Genomic DNA, 26,319 nt, shown 5'->3' on the forward strand with positions numbered 1-26,319 from the left:
TCTAATATTCACAGGAATTTAATATATAATAAAGGTAGTATTACAAATCAGCAGAGACAAAAATGGCTACAAACGGTGTTGTGGAAAATTTAATTAACTGCATGGGGGAAAAAATACTGAGTTGTCCTCAACAAGAGGTAGGGTTTTCAACAATAGAAATCATACATACAAAACCTCTGGACCTCAAAAAACACCACAAAAAAAAAAGCTGGGGGCAAATTATTTGCAAAAAATAAGAGAAGAACTAAAGATTACTATTCTTAGTACATAAAAAACTCTTATAAATTAGTTTAAAAAAAAAGGTCAAAAAAAAGTCAAACATGAAAAGACATGAGAGCCAGGAAAAATGCATTAACTGCACTGATATCAAAGAAATGCACATTAAAACAAGGATATATCAGTTTTCACCTATTAAAATGGTAAAATAAGAAATATAATACCCACAGTGCTTGAAAGTATTTTCATACATTGCAAATTGGCAACACTTATCAATATTCTTTAAAACAGTTATACCCCTTAATACAGTAATTCTCCTGTCAGATGTCAGTCTCCTAAAGAAATAACCAGGGATGTTAACAAAGATTTACAAGAATCTTCACCAATAGTACTTACAAGAAAAAATTAGAAATGACAAGGTCCAACCATAGGGGACTAGTAAAATGAGTCATGCCTCATCTATACAATGGAATGTTCTGAATTCATTAAATCTTTTTAAGGCTATTTAATGACATGGAAAAAAACCCATAATATTAAGTGAAACATAATAGTAAGTAAAACTGAACTGAATGCTTCTCCCAGTGACAGCATCATAATGTTAAGTTACAGAATGTACAATTCAAACAACTGCCTCCCCTGCTCCCAGAACGCCCTTCTCTACTCCAAGCCATCCTCCATCCTCGCCTCTGAAGCCCTTCTCTTTCTAAGTTACTCCCTACCCCTGCCCTTCTTTTGTTGCTGGGCCTCCCCAATGTAAACATTTCTCTGCAGATCGGTCCCAGAGATAGAACACACTTTTATAATCACTTAAATCTTCTTAAAGGACAACTTTTCCCCCAATACCCAGCATCCTTCTCTGCTGCTTCAACCAACTCAGGACATCCAGCTCTGTTCCTCCAACCCTTACCTCCGTCCCAAAAAGCTTCTCCTCTTTCCTGCCTATGACAGGCACTCAATGAATGAATGAATGAGTAAATGATCTAACAGTATAAATTCAATTCTAATAAAGGAAATCAAATTAGTGATTTTTAGTCCAGATGATAAAATTACAGAATGCTTTTATTTTCTTTTCCACATTATTCTATTCCGCCCATATTTTCGACAACAAATGCATACCACATATACTTTTTTTTTTTTTTTTTTTTTTGCGGTACGTGGGCCTCCCACTGTCGTGGCCTCTCCCGTTGCAGAGCACAGGCTCTGGACACGCAGGCTCAGCAGCCATGGCTCACGGGCCCAGCCGCTCCGTGGCATGTGGGCTCTTCCCAGACCGGGGCACGAACCCGTGTCCCCTGCATCGGCAGGCGGACTCTCAACCACTGCGCCACCAGGGAAGCCCCCACATATACTTTTATAATAAAGAGAAAATAAACAAACAGAACTGTACTTTCCTCTCTATCTTAACTGACCCCTGGGTCTAGATTAAAGATACTCAAGTTTGACCAGTGGTAATAAAAGAAGATCAGTGATGCGATTTCCATGTATTTTGGAAAACATTTAGGACCTATGGTAGGTCTGGCCTCAACAATTGGCCTCTGGCCACTAAACAGCAGTTCTCTTTTCTGGAATTAAAGATGAGCGCATTAACAAAATTAAAGCATGTCTCAAAATCAGACACCATCTCGTCCGCCATCTAAGCAAACTGCAGATGAATGCATAATACAAAACTATGCAGAGGGCTTACAACACTATTTCACAAAGTTGGCTGTGTTCTTCCTCTTTTCACAGCTGGCCGGCCTGGTGCACAGCATGTTTAGCTACAAACAGCTCTGCTGACTCTCCCTGCAACATTTTCATGGCTCGCCAGTAGATCTGTCCGCAGTGCTCAGGTCTACCAAGGGGGTGGTTCAATTCTTCTTTGATGTAATCCATCCAAAGATCTTTAAAGGGAATCCCAAAAATTACTGTAAACATACAATTAGGTAACTGACAAGGCTTTATTACATAAACTTAATTATTTAATATCAATTCAATGCAAGATTTCTAAGAAACTTAATAATTTCTTGCTGTTATTTTCCTAGAACCCTATGGAAAACAATACTTCTCTCAGCTTCTTTACACTATGGTATTTCAAAGCCTTTTTTTTTTTTTTTTAAAGTGGAAATCTTCACTTGGATCGTGACAGTCTAGTGCTCTCACCTTCTGACACAGCCCACATTCTACTATAGAATGTGTATCTCTCAAGAAAACTGCTTTCACTTTAAAAAGAAAGAATCATGACTGCCTATATATTTCATAAACTCAAAAATACTAAATATTGTAGAGGGAGGATTTTGCTGAGTCTTCAAGGTGAAACAGACCTCAATGAGTTCATTAGGACCTTGTCAGTCTGCTTAATAAAACTTGCTTGGGTTAGTAAAAATGCCATATTCATTCATTTCACCAGAAGGTCTGCTGAAACCTTGAAAAAGCTAATGTATTGTTTTAAATCTGAGTTTAACAACTCTACATGTCAGTTTTTGAGTTCACAAGTAAACAGACTTTACATGACTTAACCTATACCAAGAAGTATGTTTTACAAGTCCTATAAATTAGATACAGACAATGTGGCAACAGCCCATGACAATCTTTGTCAATTAGTATCCCACTACCCTTCTGCTGTAATTCCCACCCCATTTTGTTCTGACCTACATTATTAACCTTTTCCTTACAAATATCACATTTTTCAAGGAAACCAAACCAAACGAACCTCCTTCTAGTCCAGAGTTCTTAACAGAAGACCCATGGATACCTGGGCTTGTGAACTTGAAATTATAAGCAAAATTATGTCTGCCAGCATTTATGCACGGAGTGAGGGAGGAGGCAGGGGAAGGATGCCAAGTTCTATCCTCAAAGAGGCCCATGACCCCAAAGCAGTTAAGAACCACTATTCTAACCATCATAGGTTACAGACCACACATGCAAACAGACCCATGTGTCTATAACTGAAGTTTACTTACCAGAATCTACAGATCCAAATTCTCTCAAAGCTCTCTCATAATATTCTCGTAAGTTCGCCATCTTGCAGGATTCCTAACAAAAATAATCAGACAATCTTGCCTCAAAAGCCTAATTTATAACGTCACAAATTCATTTCACACGTATTGTTAAGTAGCTATCAACTATTAGACATTTGAAGGGGAGGAGAGATAGGTTTAAATGAACACAGCCTGACTCTGAACTTATCCAGAGAAAAGTCAAAGACACTACATGGCAGAGTGAAGTAAACGCCAAACAGTGATAAATGCACTTTGTTTTGGTGGCAAGGAAAAAGCCTAATTAATTCTCACCTGGGGGAACATGGGCACCTCCACGGGAAAATATACGTGAAAGCCCTGAGGGAGGAGCAGGATTTAAATAAATAAATGGGGAAGGTTCTATTCCCTACGGTAAGGGATTTCTTCCTTTGAATATCTGGGCTCTGGCACATGTTAGCCATACCCACCTTAAAACCTTTTATATCAAAGCAAAATATATATAAATACTACTTATATGAACTTCAGGAAGTTTTCTGAACCCATCAGACAGACCTTGAAGTTTCCTCACCCATAAAATGAGGACAATAATATCTCTTAGGACAACTACAAGGATTCAATTAAAATGCTGATGAATTATGCACCAAGCAGAGTAGACAGTGCTAACTTTACAATCAATACCTGTTAATTCTTCACCTCTACTTCCATTTAAACGTATTCTCTTTGTTTCATTTTCAAAGCAGATTAATTAACATCTTCAGTTTAAAAATCTTTTTGTGTAGTCAAATAACTATTTCCTCATTCCAATTTCTCTTCGCTGAGACTGTACTATTTTATAAAAAGCCAGTTTAACCTCACATCTTACACATGCATGAAAAACAGAATCACACTTTGTGAAGGGCTCATAGTGTGCATGGAACTGTGCAAAGTCCTTTCCATCCAGTCTCCCATTTGGCCTTGTAACCCTCACACTCCTGGAACAGGTATTCCGACCTCCTTTACAGATAAGGATGTCGAAGCTTAGAATTAAGTGACCTGCCCAAGGCACATAACCATTGTGTTATTAATCCAAAGCCTGGCTATGAATTATTATGCTAGACTAAGTCCTATACTGTAAAACAAGAACAGACCACTGACCCACACAATGGTCAAACCTATGAAAATAAGAGTTCAACCTCATTGTTAATTTTTCAAAATTCAAATAAAAATAATAAACACCAATCCCTGGACTTCCCTGGTGGTCCAGTGGTTAAAACTCCACGCTCCCACTGCAGGGGGCATGGGTTCAATCCCTGTTCGAGGAAGTTCTGCATGCCGCGCAGTGTTGCAAATAAAAAAAGTAAAAAAGTAAACACCAATCAAAATACCAAAATAAAAGAGAGAAGGCGAAACTGAACACTTGGAGAAGGTATGGAGGAAACAGGTATACTGATATATATACATGGTGATTATCACTATAAATAAGTATAACTTTTATAGAACTATCTGGCAATATGTAAAGAACCATTTAAAAAGCCAGTATAGGGACTTCCCTGGTGGTCTAGTGTTTAAGAATCTGCCTGCCAGTGCAGGGGACACAGGTTGGATCCCTGGTCCCGGAAGATCGCACATGCCGCGGAGCAACTAAGCCCGTGCACCACAACTACTGAGCCTGCACTGTAGAGCCCATGAGCCACAACTACTGAGCTCGCGTGCCACAATTACAGAAGCCCATGCGCCTAGAGGCCGTGCTCCGCAACAAGAGAAGCCACCGCAATGAAAAGCCCACGCACCGCAACGAAGAGTAGCCCCCGCTTGCTGCAACTAGAGAAAGCCCACGCACAGCAATGAAGACCCAACGAAGCCAAAATAAATAATAAATAAATAAACATTTTTAAAAAAACAAAAAAGCCAGTAGCTCCAGTCCTCAAAAGAGAAGGAAAAAAAAAAACTATATAAGCAAAATGCTTGCAGCACTGTTTTCAATATCAAAAATCTAGAAACAACCTAAACGTAATGGAATGGTTAAGAAAACTACAGGTTTAAGAATAATACAACAACCATTAAAAATGATGCCAGGTAAAAACACAAGAATGTGTTTACAAAATGATGTTAAGGAAAAAAAGTGAGAACCTCCACATGTCACGTAAGTCAGAAATAAAACATCATAAAACTGTGCATATGTATGTAAATAAGGATTAAAGAAAACAACAAAAATAAAAATAAATATGATCGGTTGTGTTATTGCGAGGGGATTACAGATATATTTGGACTTTCATGTATAATTTTTTTTAACTGACACTTTCCTGTATTTTTTCTCATTCAAAAGTTCAGTTAAAGAACACCAGAAACAGTTACGAGTGCCTACTCTCTACCTCACAACCCAAAACAAGAGACAGACAGGGCACTGGAGGCAGAAAAGCAGCACCTCACACAGCCTGGCAGGGAGGACTTCCTGTAAGAGGTGACATCTGAGTTGTCTAGTTTCCAAACATGTACCTTTTCTTCTTTGCTTGATTACCATTCCTAAAGCCACATCTATGAAAAAGGGGTTGGAGGAAGGGACCAGAAATTATACTGTATTGTAAGGAGAGCTTTTTAAATAACAAAGTGCTGCCATAGATTAGTTAGCACTAATCCATATTCCCAGACAAAAAATGCATAGACAGGACACTTACTTGCTCCTTTTCAAATTGGATCATCTTCCTGAAAAAATCAACTGAAAATGGACGGCTTTCCTGTAAACTAAAAAGGAACAGGGGGAACCGTTATCTTCCACAGTGAAGAAAGCCTCTTACATCGCATAAATATAAACACCTGCGCCAGTGCCTCCGCCACACGTAGCTGGATAAAGTCCTGGCTGCAGTTCAGCATGGCGACTGGACCTGGCTACCAGTCACTCACCATTTTCAGTCTCCAGTGCCTTTACTCTTCACCACCACCAAACACCTACCCAGTTCTCTTCCTGTTCTCTTCTTTCTCACTCTCAGGGTTTTAAGTTCCCTCTCCTTCATCTCAAGGTCTTTTTGAAGGAGACCAAGAACTCCATTTCTAAGAACATATTCTAAGAAAATAATTTCCAATACAGACAAATAATATTTGTGCACAAAGGTTCATCAAAGCAGTTACTGTGGCCAAATAAATCATGGCACGTCCACAGGGTGGTATATCATATAGCTGTTTTTAATAAATGTTATTTATGAAGAATTGTAACTGGTAGGAAAAAGGCCAGTCTAATGTTCATCAATAAAAGTGGTACACCACGTGCGATTATAGCATAATCTCAGACATGTGAAAAACAAATTTTAAAATGATACATTAGGACGGTTTTTCTCTTGAAGATAGGATTACAATGAATTACTAGTTACCTCTCTCTCTCTTTTTTTTTTTTAATTTCCACAATGGGTATGAACTTAACAGCTCTTGGATTTATTCCTCCATCTATTTGTGATTCATATAATCTGGGTACAAGGGGCTGAGAAGGGGGTTGAGAGACTCATAATAGCTATGCGTGTCTGTGAGTACCTTTTAAACACAGCTCTGGCCTTTTTGTAGCCACCACTTCGATAAGCCCAATCCAGGTACTTATCCTTCAGAGTGACTGAGTCGCCACCCGTGATAGCTAAGACAGCTTTCTAAAATTTAAAAGAAAAGAGAAACAAGCTACATGAGGAAATGTCTACATATCAAAACAAATTTTCCCAAAACCATCCCAGGCCATGCAATGAACAGTGCTTTAAAGGGAGCACCTGCTTTAGAAATAACCCTTTGAAAGCTAGCCAACTGGCAGGGCTATCTGCTCATTCCCCACACACAAGACTTACAACAGGGGGCCTGTACCTTAAAGATTGCTTCAGTGTCTTCTTGGCTTTTGGCACCTTCACTCCACTCTGCCCAAGAAATCCACAATGGCAGACAAATCTGCTCACAATTTAAAAAAAAAAAAAAAGGTTAGAAAATGACATCTTAGCGCTATACTCTGAAAACTCATCACTATAAAGACAGGTTCCTCCTGAGATAATCAATATGTGCAATACAGAGTGATTCCCGGTCTGCCCCACTGTACAGAACTCTCAGTGCTTGGCAGGAATGGTAAACCGGAACACAGCCTTCGGACCCAGTTGCCCAAAGCAATACTCTCCTGTTAATTCTACTTCCCCCTGTTGGGGAATACTGCCTAAAGTTATTAGCATCAATTACCAGTAAGTTAAGCACTTAACAACCCAAAACTAGTCACACCCAAGCTACCCAGGTCACGTCTGTGCTGTGTAGGACCACAACACAAGTGCTAACTAATCTAGGCTGAACTATCTAGCCTTTGTTCATGTCCCAGCAGCACATACAAATGAGCGGTAAAATAACTATGATTTTTTTCCCCCTATTTTAACTCCTGGAATATCTTTTTCCTACTAGTATAAAAGATTCACTACAAAGCTTTAAGGTTTAGTCTTTTAAACTTTAAAGTTTAGAAATAATATTCTATTAGTATTTCTCACTTATAAGATATATAAACAGGAATAGAAAAGTTTACATAATTTAGTCGACTTTCAAATAATGAATTAGAAATAGGCTGGTAAATGGAAGTAATTCTTCCACCCATGATCCCTGAACCATCATCACAAATGCACTCTGGGGCCAGCTTTCCTTAGATAAGTCTACTCCAAATGAGCTTTGGCTGCAGTCTTAAAAGGTTTCCCAAACAGAATGAAATACAAAAGACACAACTCACAGACCTGGGGTTTCAGGTGCACAAAGGCTTCTTTAAAAAGCATGGCTACGTCAGGGCTCTTTGAGGCAATCAGGACCTGCAGCTTCACCTGCCACATCATCACGGAGCCTCTGAACAATTCCATCCCGGCTCCTGCCACCTCCAGAGCTTCTGTAAGGAAGTCATGGTGCAGCAACAACTCGCTCTGGATAAGACAAAGGGTCATTGGAAAAGTATCTACTGAGAGCTACATTATCTATGGAAATGGGGACAAATAAAGACCTCATGCGAGGCAATAGATTCAATAGCCTTTCTTCTAAACCTTTCACCATGGTGGCCAAACAGGCACAAAGTAAAAAATTTGGAATTTCTCCTCCATTCCCTGCTCCTATCCCCAAGGGCTATCAAAAAAACATAAGTGAAAAAAAAAAAAAAAACGTAAGTGAAAAGCAGATGGCCTAAATAATTTAGGTTGAAAGTTATATTTTTAATAAAATAGTTCACTATAATAAAACCCACATCCACCACCAGTATTTGTGGGATGGTAAAGAAACAAGTTTATTCATTCAAACAGACTTGGGCACACTATAAACTGGTACCCATTTTTCTGAAAAGAGTCATGAGACTGTTCATGCCACAAACTTGGGAATTTTACTTTAACAAATATGACCCAACAAATAAATGAACAGGAGGAAATATCTGTTTAAAAATGCTTCTGCCCACACTACTGTAACAGGGAAAGAAAAACCTAAAACCAATCCAATTCTACAAAATTGTAAAAAAGCAAGTAAATGGCAGTATATAATGCATTCATTCAGCAAGCATGTTAATTGCAAGCTATACAGTCTATAGACTCAATAATGAGGAGGTCAGGTGCATTCCCTACTGCCCACAGCGCCTCCAATTTAGTAGCAGAGAGTCTGATACGTACCATCACAGAAAAAGAATCATATGCTACAGGAGTACAAAGCAGAAGCACCCAACAGAATCTTTGGCAGTGATGAGAAAGGACTCCCAGAAAGGAAGCCCCATCTATGCTGAGACTTAAGGAAGAACAGGCATTAGGTGAAAGCAGAGATCCCCAGGAAAAAGAGAAGACTCTCCCACCAGCATGTGCAAGAAGCTGAAGAGGATAGAAAGCTTGGATCCGAAAGGAAATCCAAGTTCAGAATGCCAAAAGAAACTAATAATGGAAAGAGAGCAGGACTGCCAAGGCACTCTAAGCCACGCCCAGCTGAATACACAGGGTGGGACGGACTGTCCTGCCAGCAGCATTCAGTAGCTCCAACAGAGCAGCTGAACTCATCAGGCCTGGGATTTTTCACAGATAGATTCCATAATGGAAGAAGGGTACCCAGTCGTGGTACAATACAATACGCTACTAATATATATCAATAGTTTATGTCGATCTACGTATAAAGTATAGAAAAAATGTTAATGTAAAAACAGTACAACACAGTACAAAACAGCAAGACATTAATTGCAATTACATAAAAATTGTGTAAATTATATAAATCAAAAGAGGTTAAGAGTTATACAAATAAAAGGCATTCAATAAATATAAAGATTTTTGTCCTTTTTTTCCCACTAAGAAAGTATTTAAATACATTAACACATTCACCATCTCATGGAATGCTATCAACAACTTTGTGAGGTGGCAAAAACAAGGATCACTATCATTATTCTAAAATCAAGTAAACCAACTCAGAAGGGTTAAGTGGTTTGCCCATTACCTACCTATTAAGTCACAAAACCCAGTCTAGACCTGTGTATTCCCACACTACATTATTCTGGTCTCTATATAATAATCCTTACCCACTTCAGAGTATAAGGATGGGTTAATATGCCTCTTACTAGAATGTCAGCTTCTAAAACACTGAACACATCTAATTTGTCTTTATTGTACCAGCGGTTAATCTGAGCCAAGCGTAGGTTCAGGAAAACATGAATGGACGGACAAACAAAATACACCCAGTTGTGACTCTGTTCTGCGTGTTTTCCACTATATATTACAATATTCCTCCCTCTACTGGTACAGATTTCATTTCTGGCACACACTAAATACTGACAGCCAAATAATAAACACTCTCTACATCTACCATGCCAATCTTCCAAATGTGCTTAGTCATAAAACTATATATATTAAAACACATGACACCAGCCTGAACCAAACAGAATTAAGTACATGTAATTGACACTGAATGTGTCCAGGTCCTTACCCACTGCTTGTACTGGAATTCTGATAGAAGTTTGAGATCATGTGCCTTCCTGAATGCAACCATGGTTCTTTCCAGCCTCTGAAATCAGAAAAAAATCTCTCAGTTCATCACAAAGCTCCCAGCAGGGGTCTTTGGCCTCTGACAGGAACGAAAGCAGTTTTACACCTTTCTGAGAATTGAAAGAAGGGACGGAGGTGGTTTCACTTATGATTAAATGATCTGGACAGTGGCACCAAGCACAGCCCAGGAAGAGAGGACCTCCTTACCTGGTGGCCAGAACTAGGGCAAAGCAGACTCAGACCTTCAGAATGACAGGTCATTCACAGGACAAAGAGTGGTTATGCAACAAGTTCTTGGAAGCTGTCTCAGACCCCAAAAACCTGTGCCTATGTTCTTTCAGAAGACACTTTCTAGTCAGCCACTGTAACCACATAACAAAGTCAATACCTTCTCTCTGAGGTGCCGACTGCTTGTCTTCTTAGCAAACCTTTCCATGCAAAAGTTGATGTAACACTTGCACATGGCCTCTGGAAAAATCAGAGGGATTATGTTGATCAGACCAGCAATTCTTTTAGTTTAACAGTCATCGTACATCTTTTCTTTGAAGGGAAAACTCCTCTGAGGAAGAGTTTAAACTGGTTTAGTCTGGTGAAAAATATAAGTTATTCTGATTACAGCTTATCAAACATCTCAAATACTGAGGGCAAACAACTGAGTAGTGACATAAATACAAAAATTAAAAGTCTTATCCATGTCATGCACCCTTTACCTTTATTTTCCAATATTACAAAATTATCAAGTAAATCTATAATAGAAGATAATTAAGTAATGATAATGAAACAACCTTCTGAATGATCACATCCTAAGTATCATTTATTTCCCCAAATAAATGAACAAATGCCACAGCTATCGAGGAAGGTCATAAAAGAGAAGGAACAAGTTGGAAAAGCCAGGCACACTGTAAACTACCACAGAGAGGTTCCAGAAATGGATTCTGGTCATGGGAATGGAGCTTCAGATTCATATTCAGGAACACCGTTACTCCTCAGCACACAGGGCCTGGTGAAGCTCACCTGTAGGCAGAGTCTTCACCGCCTCTTCATACACAGCACAGCACCTCTCCTCCCGGCGGCCCACCTCTGCCACTTTGGTTTGTTTCGTTGTGGGCGGCTCTTCTCCTGGCTGTGACTCGATCTCTAATTCTCGGCGGGCCACATAATCCCAAGTGAGGGGGTCGTCTGTATGCAGAGCCTGAAGGCTGAAAAATACTGACATCAACCTAGGACATAAGATTAACTCAGAACATCAAACAGAGAGACAGTCCCAATGCTCTGAAAATGTACCCAGGACACCCCTTTAAGAATTCCAGCACCAAAAGGGTCATTTCCCAACAGGCTCCCCAGATGTCTTCACCCTCACTATGTAAATGTTGTCAATGGATCAGAGCTGTCACACACTTGTTAGTTTCAGATTGTTTCAGACATCATTCACAAATGTTAACTTGTAGGTTAGCTCTCAAAGTCAAACCAGCAGGTATGTGTGACAAGATACCTGGTTCTCGAGCCCAAGAAAACCTTATCATATCTAGACTCTTGATTTTCTCTAATAGAAGGAGCCTAATCATGTACCAAAACCCTAAAGGTATCCACAGAGCAAACTGATCCAAGTTCTCTCTTATCTCCTACGAAAGTAAGAGTCCTATTAAGGGTGAAGTACCCACAAGGTAGGCTGCAAATAATTCTTCAACCATATAACCAGACATTAAAAGAATAATGTCTGGGGTTTCCCTGGTGGCGCAGTGGTTAAGAATCCGCCTGCCAATGTAGGGGACACGTGTTCAAGCCCTGGTCCGGGAAGATCCCACATGCTGCGGAGCAACTAAGCCCACGCACCACAACTACTGAGCCTGTGCTCTAGAGCCCACAAGCCACAACTACTGAGCCCACGTGCCACAATTACTGAAGCCCGCACGCCTAGAGCCCGTGCTCTGCAACGAGAAGCCACTGCAATGAGAAGCCCGTGCACCGCAACGAAGAGTAGCCCCTGCTCGCCACAACTAGAGAAAGCCCGCACGCAGCAACGAAGACTCAATGCAGTCAAAAATAAATAAATTAAATAAATAAATTTAAAAAAAGAATAATGTCTGATTACCTGCAGCACTCAACTATAAGCATTCATGAGTACAACTCTCATCTTAAGCACAAAAGACATGCCAGGAAAGCAGGAATATAGATTTTTATATAAGCTATAGGACATATTTCTTATTGAACAAAGGCAAACTATTTCCCAAGGGAAGCCAGTAAGTGAGTCAAACAACTTCTCCAAAAATACACTTTTTATGTATACATAAAATACTATACAATAGTCCTAAAACAGCTTTCTTCCAAGGATTTTGTATGGTATCTTCTTTCCCCCTTTCTAAATATCCAACTTCAAACCCTTACCACAAGATCAAAACAGTTCCACTATTTTACTTACTCATCATAAATTTCTCTTTGCAGATCTTTGGCAAAGTCGAATAGCTGTGCAATTGAAAGCAGTGACACATGAAATTCTGCACCTAAAATTTAAAAAGCGGGGGAGGGGAGTAAGACTCTAAAGGAGCACTTTCTTAAAGTAGTGGAGTTAGTTTTGGTTTTTTTATAAAGTGGGAAGTAAGATAAAACAAAAAAATCACCCATGGTCCCACTATACAAGCAAAGTCATTATTAATATTTGAGTATTCATTAAGGACTTTATTCTAAGCATCTTTAGGACACAAAAGAATGTACTAAATCATTTATTCTTTTCAACTCCCCACATGATTTAAGTACTCAAAAACTTATTGAAATGTTCAGTTATAATCTAAGGGGAAATAAGCCTTTTCTGAAAGAATCGGGGCACTATTCCCTACAATCAGAGTTTTATACACATTCTAACAGAAATTTTCAAAATAGGCTAAAGGTTCCTCATTATAAATTGAATGTTTCACTTTCCCACCGTAAATAAATTTTCAAAGGATACCTACTTTTAATTATGTTTACAGAATTTTTGTAGATGATCCTTGCCAACTCGCCCATAAGGATTTCTTCAGCATACTCGAGATTCCCCTAAAGAGTACGATATTAAACAACTGAACGGGTAATGCCAGTAAGTAGAAATAGCGCTAGAATGAAAATTAACAATCCTAGACTACCTGTGCCACATGACCTCTGGCAAATTACGTCTCTCTCTGGGCCAGTTCCCTCACTTGTAAAATGTACAGCTTGAATAAGATCACTGATCTTCCACTGTATTCTCAGGCTCCCAGAGTTGTAGCAAGATTACACGGCTTAAGGCCTCACTCTCTACCTAGACCAGAATAGGTCAAGTTTTACATGCCACATTCACCCTTCTGTGTAAGATTTTATTTGGATAAAAAAGTTCAAAGCTGGTAACCACAATAACAGGTGATAGTGAAGTTCCTGTTTCAGCTCTAATATTCTCAAACTTATTTCTTTAAACTTACTCTGTCACGTAAAAAATTACATAAGAAGGAAAAGAAAGAAGGCTAGGAATCACACGTTTCACAACCTTTCTTGAGCTCCTTCGACCCATTAACATATCATTTAATGAGATCATAAAGAACAGTATGTAGCCATTCCATCAGTAATAATTTCAAGGACCACTCCAATTAGTCCAAATGTCTACTTTTAAAGCACAAAATTCCATTTTTATTACTAAGCCCATTTTAATTAAATCAATGCAAGACATTTAAAAGTTTCAAAATATTAAGTTGGAAAGAAAAGTACATTCTAAAGATTTTCTTTCTTATGCCCACTTTGTCTCCAAGACCTGAAACCAAGAGCCACCAGGCAGTCAGTCGCGTGGTGCTGGAACTGCTGTGGCACTGGAATGGAACCCGCCAGCCACGGGCAGACCGGCAAGTCACGAACAGTGCTCCTAAAGATTTTCTGTTACTCCTAAGCAGGTTCAAAACACTATATCTTGTTAACAGGTGACAATACATTAGGATCTTACCACATCCATCTTGGCTTTTTCAAACTCTTGCTTTTCCTTCCTCAGTTTCTCAGCATGCATCAGCTCCATCCTAAAATACTAACACAGAAGGGAAATAATGAACTGAAAACCTTTGGAGATAATTTTCTAATTAGAAATATATAACATGCCTCTTTTTACTCATAAATATCAGATCTGGGGAAGTGTGGAGGGAGTGTTATAATCTATCTTGTTATGAAACTAGCTGACATTGACAAGGTCGCGCTACGTGTCTTGCAGGATCTTAGTTCCCCAACCAGGGATCGAACCCGGGTCCCCACTGTAACCACCAGGGAATTCCCTCTCCCGAATGTTTCTATACAAACATATGGTTAACACATAATACAAAGTTGGATTTGTCCAGAATTTTTAATACTTTGAATTCTATGTTACAAGACATATTAAAATGACGAGTTTAAAAACAATGTTTGGGCTTCCCTGGTGGCGCGGTGATTGAGAGTCCACCTGCCGATGCAGGAGACACGGGTTCGTGCCCCGGTCCAGGAAGATCCCACATGCCGCGGAGCGGCTGGGCCCGTGAGCCATGGCCGCTGAGCCTGCGCGTCCAGAGCCTGTGCTCTGCAACGGGAGAGGCCACAACAGTGAGAGGCCCGTGTAGCCCAAAAACAAAAACAAACAAACAAAAAACAATGTTTATATTCATTAACCCAAAAATTCTGCTTCCAGAAATCGATCATAAGGAAATAATCCTAAATACCTAGAAGTTTCATACACAAGGGTATAAGAGCAAATAACGCAGACAATCTAAGTGTCTAAAAGTAGGGAAAGTAAAATATATTATAAAAGCAGCAGACTGGTGATGCGGCCATAAAACAGTTACAATAGTTTAGTAATGGTGCACCACATTTCTAGTGATATTCTACTTTGTTTTTAAAGCTGGCTATAAAATTTTGCATATAACACAATTAACATTATGTAAAAAATGTGCACAGGAAAAAAGCCTATGAAGAAATGTTAATAGTATTTGTCCTCAATCAGTCACACTTTTTCCTTTTCTGTGCTTTTCTGGCTTTTTTCCCAAGATTTTCTACAAAGTACGTATTACTTTTAGAGTGGAAAATTTTTAAAAAATCTTTATTTTTTTTAACAAATGCAACTATCAGAACAGATAACGTATATCTCAAAATGTGACTTGGAGATACCTGGAGGTTCCCAAAACCCTTTCAGGGGGTCTACAAGGTTAAAACTGTATAAAATAAGGCCATTTTTCTCTTTAAACTTTGTTTCAGAAGAGTTTTTTTCATTTAAAAATAAGTAACCTATATTGACATGTAATGGGTTTATTATTTTTAAGTGAATATTTTTAGATTTCTTGGTTTTAATTTTCAATTCAATTAAATTTCAATTAAATATTTAATTTTCAAATAAAATTTAACAGATAACCCATATAACAAAAGATCCTTGGGGATTTCGGTAATTTAAGATTGTAAAGGGGTCCTAAGACCAAAAAGTTTGAATATCACTAATATAAATTAATATATACTAACATGGGACTATACTCGTGATGTATTAGGTAAAAATATAGAACACAAAAATGTGTAGTAGAACCCCACTTTTCAGAATAAAGCCTGTTCTAAATACCTGTAATATGCATAAAAGTATGGGAGGTAAAATTATGAGTACTTTTTCTGTTACTTTTTTCATAAAACTGCTTTCTCTGAACCATTTATAATAAATAAATTCTATTTACTTTTGATAAGAATAAGCAAAAATTCTATTTCCATTTTAGAAAATACAAGTCTAGGCAATTGTGAAAGCCTCCAAAAAACATAAACAATAACACCATACAATAAGCACTCTAATAGCAGGGATGACTGATTCTTATAATAGTTTCTCAATAAAAATAATAAAGGCCACAAAGAACTGTCTAACAGAATATGAAGAGAAAGGACGCAAGACTCTAATATAAAACATTAAATTACTACAAAACCAAAGTACAGTTGAGACAGCTACAAAACCTATTAGCTTTAAGACCCATCACACATAGGGGTCTTAATGAGGGTCTCCCTCATCACATAGGGCTTAATTTTCCTTTGAAGTTTCAACAGTAGTTTCTCCCTTATTCCGACAAATACCTCAGAAAAGGGTGCAGTTTCAATAATATGTCATTTCTAGCATTTGTCGGGGTTTTTTAAAATTAAATCTGGCTATCATTCATTGTTCTAGTGCACCCCTCAAGGGGGAATAAGTCCACCAGGAGGGGAAGGAAATATCTATCTCAAGAAAACTAGATGAAGAGAATGAGAACAAAGTGGGGAAAACAGCAAGGGAAGCCAAAAGAAGCAGGAAGGGGATGGGAGGGGAGAGCAGGAGAAGGGGAGGGGAATAAATGAATGAATGAATGAATACATACATACAAAGATATAAAGATGGCTGAACCCTGACCCTCAAATAAAGAAAGGTAGGGTCCAGTTCCCTATCCCTCCCCACGGTAATGGACAGGTGGGAGTTCCAATCTCTCACTGAAAACCTGGAAGATGAGCAAAGTCAACACCTACTACCGGCCAAGAAATACCCTTCTGACCCCCTTTCCCCAGCAGCTCCCCTACTTATTCCTAGTCTCCATAAATCGAAGCCTTTTTAACTTAATAAAGTATATACGTCTCCAGAGGACCAAACTAAGACATGACTCTCACCTTATGTTCACACACACTCACCTCTTGATAAAGTTTCGGGCACTCTGGATGAAAGCGCAGAGCCCGAAGAAATAGTTGTCTTGCACTTTCTGAAGACAAGCGATCTTCCATTTCCCATTTGGCCGCCATAATCCACAAGGCTGTAAGTGAAAAACATCAGACTTCATTTCAATAAAGTAATCAAGTCAGGTATGAAAAGACCAATGCACCAATTTTGATACCCAAAGATCTTTTCTTTAAAATCTTATCAAAAGAGGAAGAGGATGGAGATAGGGAATTTCTAATGGTTATCTGTAAAGTATTGTTGCTTTATCTAAAATTTAGAGTGTTCTAAACCAAATCTGTAAATGTTAACATCTGTGGGTACTTATGTGCCCGTTACTCTATTCCATCAGATCTAAGGTCAACATCATCATTAACTCACATACAAATTTTTAATGTCTTAAAATGCTGGAAAAAATTGTGCATCTTGGAGTCAGTGAAATAAATTATTTTGCTCTTTTCTCTGTATTTAAAGTAGTTCATAATTTTTTTCAAATGACTCAATTTTTAAAGTAAATTTTTTATCGTACCTACAGGGAATAAAGTCTTCAAACAAACAAACAAAAAACCTTTGTCCTTCTACATAAGAAATTAACCTTGAGGTAACATTCTAGCTATCTCCCTAGAAACTTCATAAAGATCAGCAATTACCAGACACAGAGAATGGACCTGAGGACACGGGGAGGGAGAAGGGTAAGCTGGGACAAAGTGAGAGAGTGGCATGGACACATATACACTACTAAATGTAAAATACATAGCTAGTGGGAAGCAGCCGCACAGCACAGGGAGATCAGCTCGGTGCTTTGTGTCCACCTAGAGGGGTGGGATAGGGAGGGTGGGAGGGAGACGCAAGAGGGAGGGGATATGGGGATGTAGGTATATGTATAGCTGATTCACTTTGTTATACAGCAGAAACTAACACACCATTATAAAGCAATTATACTCCAATAAAGATATTAAAAAAAAAAAAGATCAGCTATTACCAGGCAAGATTGCTTTTGGTAAAAATGAGCCACGGTTTGTAACTGTGTCTGGACGAGGAGGGCTATGAACGGTAGACAGCCACTGCTCTGGGCTTTCTTGAGCATGTGACTCCTGAAACTGAGCACAGTTCACAGATTAAATACCTGGAAGCTGCACCCATCCAGGGGTCCTCTACGCCAGTGTGGCTCCTCTGCCCACTCCCGTGCTCTCATGCCCTCCCACCAAAGACAAGCCTCTGAACGGCTGACAGCACTAACGCTGTCTTGTTGTATCCTTCGGAATCAACCGGTGCCAAATGTAGCCGATTTTGAGTCTCGTGCGCTGTAAACCTAATACTCCAGAACAGACACTGAAGCACCCTCACTATAAAATATCGTACTGCTTACACAGTGTTCACAAGAGAAGTCCTTCTCTTACAAAACTTGAGTACCTACTCTGTGCTAATCGCTCTTGTAAAATCTGCATTAATATTTTCCCCTTTATGTTTCTGAAATCCTCAGACTTGACTGCCTCCAAACAGAATTCCCCTCAAAGGACTGAAGAGTTTCTTTCACCATCAGCTAAAAAGAAACTCAGTCCTTCTTGCTCACAGATACAATACCTGGCACAGTAACTAGTTCACAGTAGCAGGGATGAACTAAGAGGCAGCTATTCAAGAATAAAAACTGCTGAGGCCAAGTTCATATGCTCAAGTTCTCAAAATAATTCTCTTAGGTTTATCAAGCAAAATAAATTCCAAAATGGCTTGAGTCTACAAATAAGGTAGAAAAAGAACTGACAAGGATTTCACCATACCTGGCTTGTTCGAATGAATGGCCAACATGGCAGAGAATACCTTGCTAAGTTGAACTTTGGTAGCCTGTAAAAGAAGAAAAATTCTACTTCCTGCACAGCAAAGTCATTGCTATTAAACTCTAAGTGATCTGCACTGTACCCTCACCAACTATGAGCTCCAATGAGGCAGTGACATCTGCTATTGCTAAGGACATATAAACAAATACAGATTCACTCAGGGTTCTCTTCTACCTAAACCACTTAACATAAACATTTTAAATATCTAAAAAATGTTTTCAACTTTACTGAACATATATGCATAAAGACCCTTTTCTTTTCAGCTGATATGGAAGCCATTTATATAGTCATTCAAATATGCAACAGGCTTATTGGGTTCTTTTCCCATTTGTTAACCTTACACAACTTTGGAGAAAACATGGAGTTCAGTAGTCAAGGATGAGGTTTAAAATTCAGACTGACCAAAAGCAGGAAAGAGGGACCAAGACAGGGTTGCCCAATACTCACCCACTTCTTACAAAAGACTACATAAGACAGCCAAAGTTGAACATCATCCTGCAAGAAAAGCAATGGAGTAAGTTGCCTGAGTTTGAATTTTATATACAATACACCTTTGCATTAATTTTGTTTGCAACAGAGGCAGATTTCAGAAAATCCAATGTGCCACATCCCTCAGCCTATTAGGCTGCTCCTTACCCACCTTAGATCTCTTAACCATGACAGCTTGTTCCATCCCCCCACTCCCACCTACTGTGATCTAAGACAAAATTTGTCATCTATCCAATTTGTTCAATGCACTTCTGAAATGGTCTCAGTCAGAGGCAGCAAACTAAAATTTGTCATTCCCAAGAATCCAAAGTACTTCCCATATAATATATCCCGGTCCCAGAACCAAACTTGAAGCAAACCAAGTTACTGAGGTGCTGCGCCTACTCTAACCTTATCTTCCACCTCCAAGTACCCCAGCTCGGGGTACTTTATTTAGAGACATATCCAAATCCCAGACAATTTTCTGGTCCTTAAATAGGAATCAAATCCACTGTTTTCAGCATCATCCTCACAGACTAACTCTAAGGTAATGCGATCAATTTTCTTAATGGTTTCGTAAGTGGTTTCAAGTCATGATATTATCATTAGAATAAGTATTGAGATACCCAAGATAAGAATCCACAACCATACATTTGAATATCCATATTCATAATACGTATAATACACATCTTCACATCCCTTACAGCTAAGGGCACTCTGAACACATACTTTCCACTTGGCTGACGCACGTCGGAAGACACCTTGTACCCGGTGTACGATAGAATTTTCAATCTCATCCTTCTTAAATGAATACCCAATACGCTAAAAAGGGACATTAAAAAAAAAAAAGCCTCAGTTTAATCCCATTTATCCAAAGCAGCATTCCCAGTTGATCTTTAAACAGTACTGGTAGAGAAAGCAAATAATTACAAGTATCATTATGAGCACACCACCACACAATTATCAATGCCAACTACTTCCCAAACCCAAGTTCTAGCTTTGCAGTCACACTATTTAATTCTATGTTTTTTCCCAACTTCCAGAAAATCATCTACTTACAACTCGTCTTCGCTGGATCAGTTCCAAAAGATTGATTTCATACTATGAAAGAAAAACATACAAAAAAAGAGAAAATAAGAAAAAGTATAACCTTTTATATAGAGGAGATGCATTTAGTCAAAATCATAAAGTAAATAAAAACCCAGAACAGAAAATAATTTGCTATCAAGAAACCTAATTTACAGTAAATGTCTAGCATTCACTAAAAATTCACCTTACATCTGCAAAACTCAAAAATACATGCATGCATCTAAACATCTTAGATACAAAGAAAGCATGTTACTAAAACTCTAAGACTTCTAAGATTTACAATATCAATCTAACTTCCTCGTCTACAACGGTGTGTTCAGGCTTTTAGGAAACTAACCATTCAAAAATTTTAGCTGACGCACAAGCAAATAAAGTAGATAAACAGGGTTGTACTAGCTGAAACAGGGCACCTAATTGGCTCTCCCTACCCTTGCCTCCAAAGGACCACTGAGAACCTCTAAGACTCTCCAAAAACCACTACTATATAATTCCTCTCTAAGCTTGAAAACTACTAGAGACAGAAGGCACAGAACCTTACAAGATCGCATGCTTCATTTTAAAACTGTCTTATGAAATATTCGAAGCATTCAGAACACCCATGCAGCTACCACACAGCTATGTCAAAGCCTACATTTTACTATATTTGATTCAAAACGTTTTTAGAAATAAAACATTTCAAATAAAGGCAAAGCCCCCCATGTCTGATTCCACTCTTCTCCCTCTCCAGAGGAAATGATGATCTTGACTCAGGTGTTTATCGTTCACAAGCATGACTTCAAACTTCATTATAATGTTGTCTTGAATGCTTTTAAACTTTATACAACTGGTATCATACTGAATGAACCCATCACTCCATATTTTTACTGAACATTTTGACTTTAGATATATCCCTGCTGTCATGCAGAATTCAAGTCCATTCATTTTAACTGCTGTATAGCATTTCATTATATGAACGTGCAATTTACCTATCCTTCCTCCTGTGATGCGTATTTGTTTCCAATTTTTCTATTACAAAAAGCTGCAATTAATATTCTTGTACACATCTTCTTGTGGATGTATCCAGGAACTTTACCACTAACATGTAAGCTCCTCAAGAACATGATTTCTGTCTGCTTAATTTATTGTTGTACCCCATCAGTGTCATGTACATAACAGGTACTCAATATATACTGTATGACTGAATGAATGAAATTTCTGGGTCACACAGTACATGCATCTTCAACTTCATGGGATATTGCCAAATTGCTCTTGAAAGTGGTGGGACAAATTACATGCTGATACTGTCAGTCTTTAAAACGTTTATTAATATGATGGGTATAAAGTAGTACTGCACCCTGGTTTTAATCAATACTTACCTGATTACTAACGAGGCTAACATCTTTTCAAAAGTTTACCAATGACTGATGTTTCCCCTTTGTGAACTGCATGTACCTATTTCTCCAGTTGTTTTCATTTTCTTTCCACTTGTTTGTCATTTCTTCTTGATTTGTAGTTTTTTACATATTCTAGATTCTGACTATATATGCTGCAAATATTTTCTCTCATTCTGTGCCTTATCTTTTTACATTATTTATGATGTCTTTTTTGCACAGAAATTTTTACCTTTAACATAGTCAAATCAATCTTCTCTTTCATGGTTTGTCCTTTCACAGTCTTCTTCATTTTAAGAAACTTTTCCCTACCAGAATGTAAACTGGTACAGCCACTATGGAAAACAGTATAGAGTTTCCTTAAAAAACTAAAAACATAGAGCTGCCATATGATCCAGCAATCCCACTCCTGGGCATACATCCAGAGAAAACTATAATTCGAAAAGATACATGCACCCCAGTGTTCCTAGCAGCACTATTTACTATTTAGCAAGACATGGAAGCAACCTAAATGTCCATCAACAGATGAATGGATAAAGAAGATATGCTATATATACGTAATGGAATACTACTCAGCCATAAAAAAGAATAAAATAATGCCATTTGCAGCAACATGGATGGACCTAGAGATTATCACAGTAAGGGAAGTAAGTCAGAAAGAGAAAGACAAATACCATATGATATCACTTATATATGGCATCTAAAATATGACACAAATGAACTTACTAACGAATCAGAAACAGACCCACAGACACAGAAAACAAACTCAGGTTACCAAAAGGGAAACAGGATGGGGGAGGGATAAGTTAGGAGTTTGGGATTAGCAGATACAAACTACTATATATAAAATAGATAAACAACAAGATCCTACTGTATAGCACAGGGAACTACATTCAGTATCCTGAAATAACCCATAATAGAAAAGAATATGAAAAATATGTATACATATGGATAGCTGAATCACTTTGCTGTCCACCAGAAACTAACGCAACATTGTAATTCAACTCTACTTCAATTTAGAAAAAAAAAAACTTTCCCTACCTGAAGTCATTCATGGTTTTTTGTAGAAGATTTAGTTTTCCCACCACATTTAGCTATTCAATTCCATAGGAATTTATTTTTGCATGAGGAAGGGATCTAATTTTATGTTTTCAATGTGGATAATCAGAATCTCAATATAAAATGCCACTTATGTCTCATAGCAAGTATATATGGTTGTGTGCAGGCAGAGGGGGTATACATGTAAGAGAGGTGTGTATGTGAGTTTTTTATATCAACTTATTTCAATTTGTGCTCTAAAACTAAACAAATCAACCTAATCCACACATAGCTCTTCAAATATATGAAGAGTGAAATTATTTGCCACTTCTTAAGTCTCCCTAAGGTTAAACATCTCCATTTCCTTCAATGATTCCTCCCAGAACAAGGTTTACGTCCTGGCTGCCTTCTAACCAAAGTCTTCTTAAAATGTCAAAGTCCTTCTTAAAATGTCATCCTGAGCTGACAATGCTCCAGACATAGTCTCACAAATGCAAAATATTTTTTCAAACCAACGTCTTCTGAGTGCCTACTGTTTGCAACCTCCTCTGCTCAGCTAACTTACCCAACACTCTACTTCTGTTCATGTAATCACTTAGATTATATGTTTTGACATGACATACTTCTTCATCTATTTGGATATAGCAATCTACTGAGCTTTAGGACCTCCTTCAAATACATGATTCTTAGCCAGGTCTCATATATTGTTCATTCAGTAGGTTTTTTTAAAAGCTAAACTTAGAACCTTTTATAATGTTTATTAGTGTTAAAGTATAAGATTTATTTGTTTTGGTTTTTAATTTTATTTATTTATTGGCTGCGTTGGGTCTTCATTGCTGCACGCGGGCTTTCTCTAGTTGTGGAGAGCAGAGGCTACTCTTTGTTGCAGTGTGTGGGCTTCTAATTGCAGTGGCTTCTCTTCTTGCGGAGCACAGGCTCTAGGCGCGCGGGCTTTGGTAGTTGTGGCACACCGGCTCTAGAGAGCAGGCTCAGTAGTTGTGGAGCACGGGCTTAGTTGCTCCGCGGCATGTGGGATCTCCCCGGAGCAGGGCTCGAACCCGTGTTCCCTGCATTGGCAAGCAGACTCTTAACCACTGTGCCACCAGGGAAGTCCCACAGTAGAAGATTTATAACATCTTATTATTGGATTCTTTCTGAATCCTGATTTTATCATCCAACACATTATTCTCTCCCTGAAAACTGATCTAGCATGTGTGTGTGTGTATATATTTTTTTTGGGGGGGGGGGTGCTGCGTTGGGTCTTCGTTGCTTGTGCATGGGCTTTCTCTAGTTGCGGCATGCAAGCTCTAGAGTGCAGGCTCAGTAGTTGTGGCGCACGGGCTTAGCTGCCCCACGGCATGTGGGATCTTCCCAGACCAGGGATCGAACCTGTGTCCCCTGCACTGGTAGGCGGATTCTTAACCACTGGACCACCAGGGAAGTCCCAAGCATGTATATTTTATCTTCAATCAAATTTTCCATTCATTTACAGGACTGAACAATCTTGCAGTATACCTCACCTCTCTCTAAATCAACAGACCTCAGGCACATAAGCATTAACTTCCAAACCATGTGCTACCATCAAACTCACTTTCCTTTATTTTTCCCCACAAGACATAATTGATCAAACCTCTTGCTGAAATCCTGATACACTGGGTCTTTGGCAGACTCTGATCTACTAACCCTATAGAAGAAAAAAAAGTTCAGTTTGCCAAGGACCAAAGCCTTAGTGGAGCAACACTATTACCAAATTACCTCTATTCCTGTTCAAAAATTACCTGTCTAATCATCAGTTCCAGAATTTTGTAGAAAACTGACATCAAGCTCACTATTCTATAACTGATTTTAAATTTGTGAGGGGATTAAAAATAAAATTATTCACTTACTTGAACATAATTGATAAAGTCTTCCTTAAAAAGAGTTCTTCGCTGTATTCTGTATTCTAGATCTGAAGCCTTTTTAATGATAGCCCTAAGGAGAAAGCCATTTAAAATGTAACACTTGAAACAAGAAGTTAAATAAATAACTTTGGAATTTTTAAAGTTTATTTTTAATATATTTGAAACATCTATTTGCCAAAATATATAATTCCCAAATAATTATCCTTCATAAGCAAGTATATATTCTTTTCTTTTAATATAAATTTATTTATTTTTATTTTTGGCTGCATTGGGTCTTCGCTGCTGCCTGTGAGCTTTCTCTAGTTGTGGTGAGTGGGGTCTACTCTTCCCTGCTGTGCGGAGGCTTCTCATTGCGGTGGCTTCTCTTGTTGTGGAGCATGGGCTCTAGGCACACGGGCTTCAGTAGTTGTGGCTCACAGACTCTAGAGCGCAGGCTCAGTAGTTGTGGAGCACAGGCTTAGTTGCTCCGTGGCATGTGGGAACTTCCGGGACCAGGGCTCGAACCCATATCCCCTGCATTGGCAGGCAGATTCTTAACCACTGCACCACCAGGGAAGTGCCCATATTCTCTTACATAATTACCTCTGTGTTCTTTTTTATTATTATTATAAAGTATAGTTGATTTACAATATACTAGTTTCAGGACTTCTGTGGTCTTAAGGGCATGAAGATGTACCTTAAAACTTTCATGAAAATCACATCAATCGATTGCCAGGACCACTGACATTCCCACCAGCAAAGTAAATAATGTTAAGTAGTACTTTACATTATTTATATGTGGTATTAGTAGAGATTTCTTTTCCTCCAAATTCAAGTCACTTGGGTTTTAATAATAATCAAATTTCTTTCCTAAATTCCTCTTATTTCTGAATTTTCAACAGGTAGATTTAAAAAAAAAAAACCTAGATTGTCTCTACCTATACCACTACTGCAAAGGGCTTATGGGAGAAATCTCACTGTATTTAGCTAAGGAATGAACTAAATACAGAGTCCACTCTTATTAAAGAGTCCACAATATGTTGCGTTTCATAAACAAATGTTTACTTTAAGGTTCCCATAGCCACAGTACTACATTCGCAGTCATTGTAAAATGAAGAAATAGTCACAGTAAACTATTAAAAACTATTATACAAATTAATGAGTAACAACTATATACTAGTTGTTGGCTAAGCCCTGGGGTAAAATATAAAATCGAATTCAATGATCCCCATCTTCAAGTTTTGTTAGAATTATCTACTCCTCCTGGGCTCCCACGGCTCTCTGTTCACATCTCTAGGGCAGTACTCTACTACAATCAACTTACAGTACGCTGCACTGTGATCAAAATGTTTCACTTGTCTGTCTCCCCCACCATACTGTGTCAGGGCACCTAGCTCTTGACGGGCGGGTATCCTGGTTTTATCCCCTTTATAGCCTCAAAACCTCCTCCATGAAGAGCTGTCTGTATGTTTGAGGGGTAAATGGATGGATCACCTTGCAATGAATGAGAAATTAATTCTGGGCATCATCAGAATCTGGAAATGGGCTTCTACCACATTAGAAAATATAAACACAACCCAAGTGTCCCCTATCCCTGCCCCCCGCCACACACACGCCCCAGCCTCCCCTCTCTACCCGCCCCAGCCCTTCCTCTTCCTCCGCTCTCTCACTTAATCTCCGCACGACTGAACAGTCCAATGCGCTCCAGCTGTTGCAATTCGGGGAGTCGATCCTCTATGCGTTCCTGAATTATCTCCGCCATGAGGTCGAACTCTACAACCCGGCAGAGACCTTCTCACAGCCAACATGCACAGGAAGCGCCCCCTCTCTATTCCGGGGACCCGGC

The 26,319-nt window shown here is 38.7% G+C and overlaps 1 protein-coding gene and 1 non-coding gene across 3 annotated transcripts; both read right to left on the minus strand.

Moving 5' to 3' along the window:
* On the minus strand, window positions 1-26,319 carry UTP6 (UTP6 small subunit processome component). Of its 2 annotated transcripts, XM_060133937.1 has the most exons (19): window positions 26,144-26,319; window positions 24,480-24,564; window positions 20,156-20,197; window positions 19,826-19,918; window positions 19,076-19,123; window positions 18,572-18,635; window positions 16,772-16,890; window positions 14,076-14,153; window positions 13,084-13,165; window positions 12,555-12,636; window positions 11,150-11,334; window positions 10,524-10,603; window positions 10,077-10,154; window positions 7,883-8,062; window positions 6,990-7,070; window positions 6,675-6,784; window positions 5,828-5,894; window positions 3,156-3,228; window positions 1-2,096 (listed from the first exon to the last, which is right to left on the minus strand). In XM_060133937.1, exons 1-19 carry the CDS (start codon window positions 26,233-26,235, stop codon window positions 1,939-1,941), a joined length of 1,797 nt encoding a protein of 598 aa, XP_059989920.1. In that variant the 5' UTR covers window positions 26,236-26,319; the 3' UTR covers window positions 1-1,938. The 2 variants fall into 2 exon arrangements, with proteins under 2 accessions (XP_059989920.1, XP_059989921.1); XM_060133938.1 differs by lacking the exon at window positions 20,156-20,197.
* LOC132512441 (small nucleolar RNA SNORA54) lies at window positions 13,875-13,997 on the minus strand. Its single transcript, XR_009538169.1, has one exon. It is a non-coding gene; the product is annotated as a small nucleolar RNA SNORA54 (small nucleolar RNA).

The sequence above is a fragment of the Lagenorhynchus albirostris genome, chromosome 20 (genome assembly GCF_949774975.1).
Source record: "Lagenorhynchus albirostris chromosome 20, mLagAlb1.1, whole genome shotgun sequence".
Taxonomy (NCBI): Eukaryota; Metazoa; Chordata; class Mammalia; order Artiodactyla; family Delphinidae; genus Lagenorhynchus; species Lagenorhynchus albirostris.